Source organism: Daucus carota, chromosome 1 (genome assembly GCF_001625215.2).
Source record: "Daucus carota subsp. sativus chromosome 1, DH1 v3.0, whole genome shotgun sequence".
NCBI lineage: Eukaryota > Viridiplantae > Streptophyta > Magnoliopsida > Apiales > Apiaceae > Daucus > Daucus carota.
This window is the reverse complement of record NC_030381.2, coordinates 22,830,914-22,843,207: the sequence shown is the minus strand read 5'-3', so window position 1 is coordinate 22,843,207 and position 12,294 is coordinate 22,830,914. Positions and strand designations below refer to the sequence as shown.

The 12,294-nt window shown below is 30.9% G+C and overlaps 1 protein-coding gene across 2 annotated transcripts; it reads right to left on the bottom strand.

Moving 5' to 3' along the window:
- Positions 1–5,609: 5,609 nt before the first annotated feature.
- LOC108207546 (protein OVEREXPRESSOR OF CATIONIC PEROXIDASE 3) lies at positions 5,610–11,846 on the bottom strand. Of its 2 annotated transcripts, none has more exons than XM_064093195.1 (4): positions 11,595–11,846; positions 8,861–9,217; positions 7,624–7,947; positions 5,610–5,896 (listed from the first exon to the last, which is right to left on the bottom strand). In XM_064093195.1, the coding sequence occupies exons 1-4, from the start codon at positions 11,781–11,783 to the stop codon at positions 5,747–5,749; spliced, it is 1,020 nt and encodes a 339-aa protein (XP_063949265.1). In that variant the 5' UTR covers positions 11,784–11,846; the 3' UTR covers positions 5,610–5,746. The 2 variants fall into 2 exon arrangements, with proteins under 2 accessions (XP_063949265.1, XP_017233476.1); XM_017377987.2 differs by having other exon boundaries at positions 8,861–9,232; positions 11,595–11,845.
- Between the last annotated feature and the right edge of the window lie 448 nt (positions 11,847–12,294).

Here is a 12,294-nt window from a genome sequence, read left to right as displayed (position 1 = left end):
TAATAAAGTTTATTGGGGTTGTTAGTGAAAATAAAAGTTCAAAAGTTTTTTGGCAAACAAATGACAAGTTAATTGGGATTTTTGGTTAATAGCTCCAAATTTTACTTAAAACATCATACAAGCAATATCTTCCACCTGCTATAATGAGTTTAACTGAGAATAATGCATGATCCATATATTAAACAGTATTGTCGTTAACGATTCAATAATCACAAGATTTTTAGTGACGAATATGTGTAACTTAAATAAGAAAAACTAACAGTCGTAAATATCAATGTGTAGTCCGTTCTGTGCCACCAACGCTTTAAAAAAATGAATATTGAATTTTAATTTGTATCATAAAAAATGATTAATAAATATTAAATACATATAGTTTTTGTTGGAACAAAACAAGTGTATTTTATAAGTGTGCAATTGTAGTAATTTTTAAAAATATTATTCATGGAAGCTCCATTTTTTCAATATTAAGAATAATCACATAAAATTGGACATATAGAGTATCTGTAACTCTATCTGTTACATAAAGATAATAACTCAATAATAGAAGAGCATATGTAAATAACGCTCGCACAGAAATCGAAAAATATGAAGATAAAGGTTGAATAAATCATCTACAATCTTGAAAGAATAAGTTCACCGGAAGAATTCATTAATATGTTCAGGTCTCAATGAAGAATAAAGATTAAGTATTTAAGATTGTGGTAGCAATGAAAATGCTGTCAACGTACTCGAAAGATTTCAGTGCACCTCGAAGCAAGACATATCAGTGCTTATTCACTTATGAAGACAGTGTCGAGTGGAATCGGAATGTTTTGAATATCAGGCACATACGAAGAATTAGAAGTCAAGTAATTCTAAAGTCTATCTAAGATCACAATGGTAAACCTCAGCCCTGGTGATAAAAAAAGTTCGAAGACTTTCAAGATTGCAGAAGTATATCTGATTTAGTTGAAGTTCTAGAAGATTTCAGTTTATTTTGATTAGTTCTTTTATAATCAACACCCAACCCAAAATTGACTAATCAAGTTATTCATCAAAAACAAGGATACAAAGATCCGCTTCAGTATTAGTCGTTCATGAACTAGACTAGTGCACAGAGCGTCAGTACGTACGAAGTTGTCCGATGTATTTAATCAACGGATAACCGATCAAATCACAATTGAGTTGTTCCCGAGTAAAAAAAAGTTAAACGCATTTGATTAAAGTCAAATCAAAAAGCAACGTCAAAATTTTAAATTTAAATTATATTATACATATATATATACTATTACTTGGCGCCACTTGAGTATTATTAACTCAATAATTATTCAAGTAATAATATATATTTGCATACATATAAACTCCCAAGCGTCACGAGAATTTGCGTAAGTCAGGAGTGTAGTGGCGTCATACATATATTCTGTATGTATGGAGGCGCCATTTGAAGTCTTCCATAGGTCAATGGAGAGAGAACAGGGGACTCGGCGCCACTTAAAATCTTCCATAAGTCAACGGAGAGAGAACAGAGGACTCAAGACACCAAGGAGGATCACTAGTCGGAACCGGGATCACTCGACTAATTATGGTTAGTTATGAAAGCCTATAGATATGTGAATTGTGTTATCACAATTAACATCCATCCTCCTGGATGGAATGACACAAGTATTGTTGCTCTGCCAGCAGACTTCTACAATTACACTCATACACTCTTAGCTTGGAATTGTAATATATATATATATATATATATATATATATATATATATATATATATATATATATATTAGTAGTTACAAGTTGTAGTGTTTGTAGTCGTAGTCATTGTAGTCGAACTTACAGGTTTGGATTTACAGCACCTTCTGAAGTTTTTATCAATAAATATATAACTTGGAAAATATTGTTTGTTGTTTTAATATTTTCACATCTTCAGAAACCGTCCCAATAAATATTCGGAACACGAAATCCATTACGTAAGATTCACATTTTTTTAAATTGTAGTGAGTATCGTATTCAACTCCTTTCTACGATATTTTGGACCTAACAGTATATATTACACAATTTTCCTATGAAAGAACGATGCACCGAAAATTCATATTGTAGATTATAATTTTAATAAGTGTGTTTATTGATTTTCAAGTAAAATCAATCTCATTGCTATGCTTCTTGAATATTAATTAAACCTAATTACACGTTATCTAAAATAATATATTTTATAAATATATATTTCAATAAGATATTTTTATTATCGATTAAAGTCAATCTCCTAACTATGCTCCTTGAACAGAAATAAAACTTGATTATATTTATCTATTATTATATTAAAATAATTAATATATTTTATTTATAATAATTTAAGGTATAACTAACTACTACTACTGTGTTCATTTCATGAAGAATAACGTCTTCTAACTAAATTTTATACCGTCAATATGTTAGAGCATTTTCAACGGTGTTGGATATAATAGTTAGCTAAATTGGACATGTAAGACATTATGTAAAATTTGCTGAACTTATAAGACGTTTTGCTTCGATGGTATTGGCTATATTGGTTGGTTATAATTTAAAAATAATATGTTATTAATATTTTAAATTGTTATAAATAGAATATATCACTTTAATATGGTAATAAGTGATGTGTAATCATCTTACAGATTTCTTACAGACCTGTAGTGGATCGATAAATATAGTCATACATAGGAGGTTGGCTATAATTATACATAACAGTTGGGGATGATTGGAACGTGAATTTTTGAAACCATTAGCTATATTTTTTATTTTTTGCTAAAGGGTTTTATAGTTGGAGATGCTCTTATAATATAACTCTATGTGACTATTTTAGAGCGTTCTCTTAAAAATATTTACAAAAGGATAACGTGTCCAAACCAAATAGATGGCTTGCTTTTTTGGTAGCAATTTGAAGTCTAAATCATATCCGGAATCATTAGAAATTAAATTGCCTTTCTACAGAGGATATTGCATATAAAACTAACACATGATTTTCGGAAGGTCTTTTTTTTTTTTTTTTTTGCTGTCATATGATTTTCGGAAGCTTGGTTCAACTTATTTTACGGAACTTGGAGTTCATATCGGAAAACTGTCTCTATATGAGTGTTTAGAATCTCTCCGACACTCCAAAATCTTTAGATAAAATTTAATAAAACATGACATATATAAAATTTAAATAGATAATATGTATTCTGTTCACTCCGTATTATTATTAACTTTATTTTTCTTGCTTGACGGCTGGGGCTTCCACCGAATCTCAACTATTATTATTAACTTTCTTTTTCTTTGTTTGTTCTTCCTTCTTTTAATAAAATTTGTTTTAAAGTTTGATTTTCCTAAAAATCTTTCTTGTTAAGTAAGATTAGTTTGTTTTTTTTCTTAAGTTTTGATATTAGTTTGCTTTTTCGTATTTAAGAATTTACGGTTTTGGTCTTCTTTCTCTTAGATCTCAATTCCACAAAATTACGGATTTCTCATTCTTTCCAGTGATTTTGTTCTCGACAGTGGTCGGAGTTATCTTGTTTTCGTGGGCTTGTTCCCCATATCTAAAGATTATCTTAATTTAGCCAGTATTTCATTATCTAAGGTTGGTAGGCTGTGTTTTTGGGTTTTTTTTCCTCACCGTTTTTTGTGAATTTCGTTATTTTCTCATCATTTGTATGAGTAATTGAGTATGGTGTTTGATTTAGTAATAAAAGTTGTCAGGGGATTGCATTCTCAATCGATAGCTCAAACTGGTTATGGCGAAAGCGAAAGTGGCAAAACATGTGTATACTGTATATATCATCTTCAACAAATCACGTTATTTTATCTGCAATAAGAATGGATTAATCGGTGATTGTTTCTGCGTTTTGTTTGTTTGACTCGGCTGTTTATGTAGATGCTGTATGGTCTTTTATTATTGAATGAACTCATTTATAAAAAAAAAAAATTATAATCAAATCAGTAATATTGACTATATTTAACCATTTTCTACTTGTAATAAGATTCTACATTATATTACCATATTACAATGATATAATATTTCATTAATAACGATTTTAAATAATAATAATATACTATTTGTAAAATATAGTCGATTAAAATGTCTTACAAACTCTGTAAATTCTACACAATATCTTACATGTCGAATTCGTCAATTACTTTTAATTAATACCGTCCAAGACAGTTTATTATTTCTTGTTTTGTAAAAATAAATTTTGTATATCACTTTTTATTTGTGAAGGTAAATTTTGGAAATCTCTCATAAAGTGTCTATTATTTCTTGTTTTATGATGATAAAATTTTGATCCATGAACACATATATCTTCTTTCTTTCAAAAATAATTTTTGATCCAGTAACACATATATCCACTTTCTTTCAAAAATAATTACACATACATGAAGTTATCACTGAATTTTAGCATGTAGTTTAAGGTGGAAAAAGGAAAAACTAATCGTTCACTAAAAAAATCTGAATAAAAATATAAATTGTAAACTTCAATTCAGAGAAATTTTAAAAATAATGAATAAATGTATAGTCATCTTAAGTTATTAGCAACAAAAAGTCGCTAAATGAGTATGTATTTCTTTAAAGATGATCCAAAGGAGTCCCTTTTTTTTTTTTTTTGACAAAGGAGTCCTTTTTAAGAAGTAAACAGATGACAACAAATTTGTGAACTGATCCATTAATCACCCTAATACTAATTAGTTCCACGGGTCATGTTCCAGAGAGAACCATTCGAGAGAGAACCATAGAACCCTTCCCTTATTAGGCAAGGGTTCTGCAGCAGAACTTAAGTATTAGTTTGGGTTCCGCAGCAGAACTTCACAAAAAAATGTTAATATCTATGGATTATATTTTTAAATTATTTTTGAACACACACAACGATGAAAAAACATGAAAAAAACATGTATTTAGATTTAGATCCTAAAAATCTATTTAAAATTTAGGGTTCTGCAGCAGAACCCTAGTGGTTCTATGGTTCTATTTTAAGGAGTGGTTCTCTCTTGAGCGCGACCCTTACTTCCACATATATCTAAGATATCCAAATTCATAAACAAAATCGAATCCAATGATATGAGGGTGATTAAAAATTTATCACATGTCAACATGGATCCTGTATACTGGGGTATTTGTACATAGTAAATAGTAAGAGCATCTCCAACCATGAAGACCCCTTAGCTAAAAGGTGATTTGTCATGCAAAAAATAAAAAATTTAGCCAACCATTTCAAAAATTCACACTCCAACCATAGTGACCTGTTGTCTATAAATTTGGCCAACCTCCTATGGATGACTAAATTTGTCGAACCTCTACAGGTCTGTAAGAAATCTGTAGGAAGATTGCACATCATTTATTACCATATTGAACTGATATATTCTATTTTAACAATTTAAAATATTAATAACATACTATTTTTAAATTATAACCAACCAATATAGCCAATACCATTGAAGCGAAATGTCTTACAAGTTCAGTAAATTTTACATAACGTCTTACAGGTCCAATTTAGCCAACGATTATAGCCAACACCGTTGGAGATGCTCTAATAGCTTTTAAACCAGCCATCTGATTTGTTAACCTTTCTTCATTTATAATTCCAGCAACATAACCAGGGATGCAATTATATAGTCAGCTAACCAAGTTAAGAAAACAAATATACATTTCTAAAACAAGGCAATGATGATGTGCGGACTGATTGTGCATGAAACTTGATATATCATTAAGAACCACAATAAAGTCATTATATCTATACTATACTATTAAATACTACTACAAAATTCAGGAGGAAGATACAGTTTCGGGAGTTGATCGTTGATACGGGACTCGGCGATCTGGAACTTCATCTTCAGTTCGTTTGTCTTCAAACCATTTCACAACTCTTTTCCGAGGCAGATTTGTCACATGCACGATGTTGCTAATCATGGCATTCTGCAGTAATCGAGTATAGGAGGTTAAATAACTTAATGTAGTACCTAGGAATTAACAATTAAAGCATCTCCCACGAGTGCTATTCATCACTCTGAAGACCTTATTTGCATCCCATCCAATATCAATCTTATAATCAACTATATCATTCCATCACACTTAAAAATTGAAGATTCTGATTATATAAATAAAATAAACTAAAATAACAATCCCTTCAAGGCAGTGTTTCAAAAATCGATCTAGGCGGCTGCTTGACTAGGAACTAGGCGGGCCTAGAATGCCCCGATCTAGTCTAGACGGTGATTTACGCATATTTTTCAAAAATTGGTCAAAATCCTGCCTAGACGGTCAAAACGGCCAATAACAAAAAAAATTATATTTATAAATAAAATGTTAAAATATAAATAATTAAATAAAAAATAAATTAATCACTTGTAACTTGTAAGTAGCTCAATCTTGTGTAAATAGATAACAATAACTAATTTATAGTATTTATTTTCTTTTACCTTATGCATCTATATATCTATATACTCACAACTTTGATTTATATGTATTAAATAGTTATATAACATATGATGATATGTTGTTTAATAGTTAAAAAGTCTATTAACAAAAAAATAGACAAGACAATTCAATTACATATAATTATAATAATTTATAATTAAAATATATCCGATTAATGCTCTGATTAGTCCCCGATTTATCGATTAATTGCTCAAAGGTACCCGGACCACCCGGCGACTTTTAGAACATTGCTTGAAGGTCCTCTTGGAAAGCCGACATCAATTATATACAAACTTTACTTGTTACTTTTAAAACCTTTGAGGCTATGGCTTTTACATCTAAATGATGTGCTTCCTGAGAGCTACTTAGCTACTACATCTACCAGAAAACCCATCCTTACAATATATTAAAAAAAATTACGTGTCATTCACTTTTTGTTATGAAATATTACCATCCATCAATATCTACTCGCAAAAGACCATAATTAAACTCATTCCTATTCAAAGAGGACTGATTGTGTTCAGTACAAATAAAAAAAATGAAACAACATTGGGTATTGTATCATAATTCATATATACACAGCAAGTCAACAATTTGGTCATGATAAATCAGAAGTTCCAAACAACTATGCTAGCTCAAATGTTTAGTAATCTATAATGTAAGTCCTAATTGTATACCTATTTCCCAAAAACTGGTGGCAAGTCTACGTAAGAGTTTATTTTCCTTCATCCTTCCTTAGAAATGTACAAGTATAACTCTATAGATTATATGACACCGCACAAATTTTAAATATTCAAAATCCCGATAATTTTTGGAACTTGAAAACTGATTCTAATTTATCAATGGGTGCTGGTCCAAAACAATCGATTATTAGTAACACGTCCGGCGGAAAAAAAGTGTTGGACGACATAAACCCCAAAATGGGTCAATTTTACTCCGGATGATACTATAGAACCCCTCTATATGCATCTACATACGATTGTCAGGGACCCGGACCATTTATCAATTGATTCCTATATACATTGGGTCAATAACAAGGGATAAGGTACTATAATTCACACACGAAATATAGAGAGGTAATTATCAATAATCTTTGGTTATGCACAAATGTTAACAGAGACGAACTGTGATTGACTTGCCAATTGTACGAAATTATTTTAAATTTCTAAAAATTTTCACCTTTTGAAATAGTTTACTTAACAAGTTATATGAAACAGCTTACTCACAGTTGGGCGCTTTGTTCTTCCATAAACCCTTTCAAGTGTATCAAGTTGTACTTTCTTTATTCGCTTCTGTGCAGACCAGCTGCTTTGCATGGCGTGAACTGGGACTTTCACCTTAGAACCTGGTTTCTTCGTATCCAATTCCTCAGATTCTATTGCATTCTCTGATGAAGCGTCCTCCTCAGGTTTAGTTTTAGGCTCTACAATTGTTGGAGCAGGTATGTCAGGTAACGAAGCACTCATTAAAAGAAGTTTTGGTGGTGGGTCTCGAAGTAATTCGAGAACAAAAGCTCTATCAAGGCATGTCTCAGCGGCAAGATTTTTTATCTGCAAAACATCCAAATAAATGCATATAAACAGATGTGCTATAGATTTCAGTCATGACACTCAGTTATGACTCCCGTAAGGCATTAGAGTTAACAAAAAGTAAGAGGTCATTTGGCAAATCTAAATTGAATGGTTAATATATCTGAATGATCTGAATCAATAAACTATCTGAATCCTGAATGAATAATATTGTTTGATGAATTAATTTTGAAATATCTGAATAATATATTAAATATATGATAATTTATTTTAACAAAACAAAATTATACAAATCTGCAAAGAAAATACATCACTTGATGTTTCATAATATAAAAAATGATTTAAAGATATATGAAAAATATTATTTATATTAATATCCAAAAAAATTATATAGTTAAAATTATTATTATATTATTTTTAGATAAATTTATTATAACAAACAAAATCTGTGTTAATATTGTTACATATAATATGCAACAAATTAACAAAAATGTACATATTTTTTAATAAGATCTGGACATTCTGACGTACAGTGCTTTACAATAGTATTAACAATTCAGAAGATAAAATACACCCACCAAGCAATCTTAATTATATGAATCGCTCATATAAAACTCATTCAGCTCTATTAAGTAAAAAACAAATGGGCCCTAACTCTAAGAAAGCTAGAGACAAAAACCACTTGACATTTTCACCAAATATGATTTCTGCTATCCATCCATCTAGGTAAAAGTGGTGCACTTAGTTAATCTGTCCAATGTTTCTTTAACAGGAGACTTTATTAACACATTAACATCACGTGTTCAAATTAAAAGCACAGACCCTACCCTCCTAAAAGCGTAAAGAAAACAAACCAATCAGATTTGTTCAGTACAAAGAAACACCAACAGGAAAAAACAAGTGAAATGAAGATAAAGTCATGCAAGGTCCTTACACTTGTTTTACGTCGACCATTCTTTAATGCATATGCCAATCTTCGAATCTGCCAATTTTTTAAAACTACTTGCTTTTCTTCCTCATCATCATAGTCGTCTTCTTCTTCATCATTGTTTATGCCTTCTTTTCTAGTTTCCATTTCACTTTCATCAACACTTGAACTAAATGCTTTCTGTAGTTCTTCGTCCCCCAGTGCCTCCTCTAGTTCCCGTTCAAGCAGAGCAAGGTCTTCTTCACTTATATCCTCGTCTCCATCAAGTGCAGATGGATCATCATTTTTCAGATCTTCTTCCAGCTGACGAAAGAGGGCTTCGAAAGCATCTTCATCCAAATCATCATCCTCCCCAATATTAGTCTGGGGCAAACTTGGCTGGAACAATTATTACCGAAAAGTAAGGAATGAGATAACAAGTACACAATTATGAAACCCCGAAATTCATAAGCAGGAAAAATGATCAAATACGCACACTGCAACGACATGTTTAAAGAACTTCAGGGGGAGGAGATGCACTTTAGACAGATGTGTAAATGTACGCATAGCTATCCAATCAAGAACTAAAAATCTACCAGATAATGACTCGTATTTAGCCAGTTCGAATTACAAAAAACTTTTATCAAGTAGCTCCGTGAACATTGCATGAACAAGAATTCCTTTATTACTAATAAATTATCAATGATGATGTATAAATCAAGTTAATGCGCATCGTGTTATTCAACTTTATAACAACAAAATAATAAATAGAAGGTGACATATAAACCAACTAATCCTGTTGCCAAATATCAAACAGTACATACATGAAAAAAACAATAACCATGTATCTATGTATATATGTGCGTGGACACTGAATATTATGAAATTGCCAGTATCACCACCTAGAACAATATCTTAAAGAAAAAAAGAACATATTAGAATACATCAAAAGCAGACAAACCATGCACTCACTTAGATAAAAACCCACATCCCTCCAGTTTCCAAAAAGGACCGCCTTTGTAGATCAAAGATTTTGCACAAAAAACTAGCAAAAAAAAAAAAAAGATTTTGCACAAAAAACATCACTTACGCCTGTGTGTAAAACTTATTACAATGCATTCCATGGTCAATCCAAGTGATGTAGAGGAATAAATCAAACTATTAATTTGTAATTGTTTTATGTTATTAGTCAGTAGTATATATGATTGTTTCATACAAAGTTATATTATATACAGATATTATTATGAATATTCCAAATAATGGTAGAGTAAAAAGAATTTGTTTCCTTTATTAATAGGACTGTACTTGGTGATCAGATTATAGGTATATAATAAAATAAATGGAGGTGCAGTTGAAGACTTTGATTGATAGAAAATTGAGATTCTTAGATCTCTTGTTACCGGTTGCGATCCTAACAATTTATTCTCTTCTGTAGTTGAGAAATCCTAGGGGTAGTGGCTCTTCTGTGATTGGATCACCTTAGGGCTTATTGGTTTGTTGCGGTTAATCTACCATGACTATCTTTTCTTTTGTTCTAATTTATTGTCCTGCTTACCAACTAATTTTCATACTTGTTTCCGGATCTAAAATTTATTTCAATATATGCACACAGTGAGTGTAAGCATTTGTATATCTACTCTTGGTTGCAAAAAAAACCATTAGTTTCCAGTAGCTCCTTTGACATTGCATGAGCAAGACAGCAAGGAACCATTCATCTTAATAATTCAGGATTGACAAATATAAATAGGTCAACCAGAACCACAATGCATCATACAACTTTATAGCTATAGAGTAGATGGCTGGTAGTCAATCAACACCAGTGAACAAACCAAGTGTGCAGCTAAAGATAGAACCAACATTGATTAAAATACTATATATTGCACTACAGTCATGTTGCTCTTTTTGGGACATATACTATACAGTATACAGTATATTACAAGTCCACAGCATCACCACTTGTCACAGAGTGTAACATGACAAAGAGCATATCAGAATGCATCAATATTACAGGCCATATACTCAGTTCGATACATTTTCCATTAAACCCAAAGGGAACTTCACATATTAAAGATATTTGACTAAACCATACTTGTATTATGTGTAGTACCTCAACTCTTAATTTCATTTAACAATGATGTAAGAAGTGACCAAGTAATTTAAAACCTAACCCACTAACTTAGTTCAGCATCTGGACCAGGTTTAACTAAAATATATATAGACGCCATCATTTAATATAAATACGCCTTTCAGAGAATCTGAAAAAACAGTACCAATTAAAAGTGCAATAATGTGAACTGATTTCTGAGTAGATATTCGTATGTCACTATTCCATTCGCAAATTATTACATATATATACGGGAGCTAAATTCCGTTCCCACTAATATATAGATGACTGCTTTTTCCTAGTATTTAGTTCCTTCAAAGGCATCATTGCAAAAACATAGCATTCTCTCATTTTTCTTCACTCAGACATATATTCTGTAATTCAATATATGCATGAAAGCCCAAACCTTCATTTGAAGCATCAGTCTCGGAAGTTCATCAAGAACTTTAATTTAGCATAACCCTCAATTAATTTAGCCACAAACAAAAACAAAATATTAATGCAAATAACCATCACTCACACACACACTCTTGTAAATTTTATATGGGTAAGGACAAAATAAGGCAATATACAGTGAAAACTCATAAACCCCAATACTTCAAACAACAATCTAAGCAAATTAAAGTGATAAAAATTGAAACTTTAGAAAAGGGGTACCTTCTTTTTGTTGGCTATTGAAGGAAACGATTTGCCTCGTCGGCGACCAAAAGTGAGCACACAACGGGAAGAAGATAAGTGTGCGCGATTTGAAATAAAAGAAATGGGGAGAGAGTTGAATTGTTGTTGCTTACAGGAAGATGTAAGTATCATCGCTACAGAGGAGGAGAATTGAGCTGAGCAACCCATTCTTCAGTCGACACTGTAAATTTGATAAGGGTTTGTCTCGGCACCAAATTCTATAAATTTGGTGGATTTTTATGGGTGTAGTCGGTGAATTTGAATTTGCTTGAGTTCCATCAAAAATAGAAGCCAATCAAAATTCATCATACTTATGGAATTTGATGCGTGTGCCCATGGGCACACATTATAAAAACCGAATAATCAATTGGTCACTGAACTCGAAACCGTTTTAAATTGGTTACTAAAGTCAGTTACATATATCTTAAAATATGAGTTCAAGAAGTAAAATATTATTTATAATACTTTACACGTTATTCTTGAATGTTACCGCAACTAAGTACAAGGTTATGACTTTTAGTATTTATGATAAATATATTAAAATTTTATTAAGTTTATTTATTATTTATTATTTATTATATAGTTATTTCTTTGTTTTAGTTAAAAATAAATAATAAATAAACTTGATAAATTCTAAATATATTATGATAAATACTAGAAGTCATAATCTTGTATTTAG

Excerpts from the sequence above, each read along its gene's own strand:
- LOC108207546 (XM_017377987.2), bottom strand. The coding sequence starts at position 11,783 with ATGGGTTGCTCAGCTCAATTCTCCTCCTCTGTAGCGATGATACTTACA. Across the intron at positions 9,233-11,594 it reads CAATAGCCAACAAAAAGAAG|CCAAGTTTGCCCCAGACTAA; the intron begins GTACCCCTTTTC and ends TAATTGTTCCAG. Across the intron at positions 5,897-7,623 it reads GAAGAACAAAGCGCCCAACT|AATGCCATGATTAGCAACAT; the intron begins GTGAGTAAGCTG and ends CGATTACTGCAG.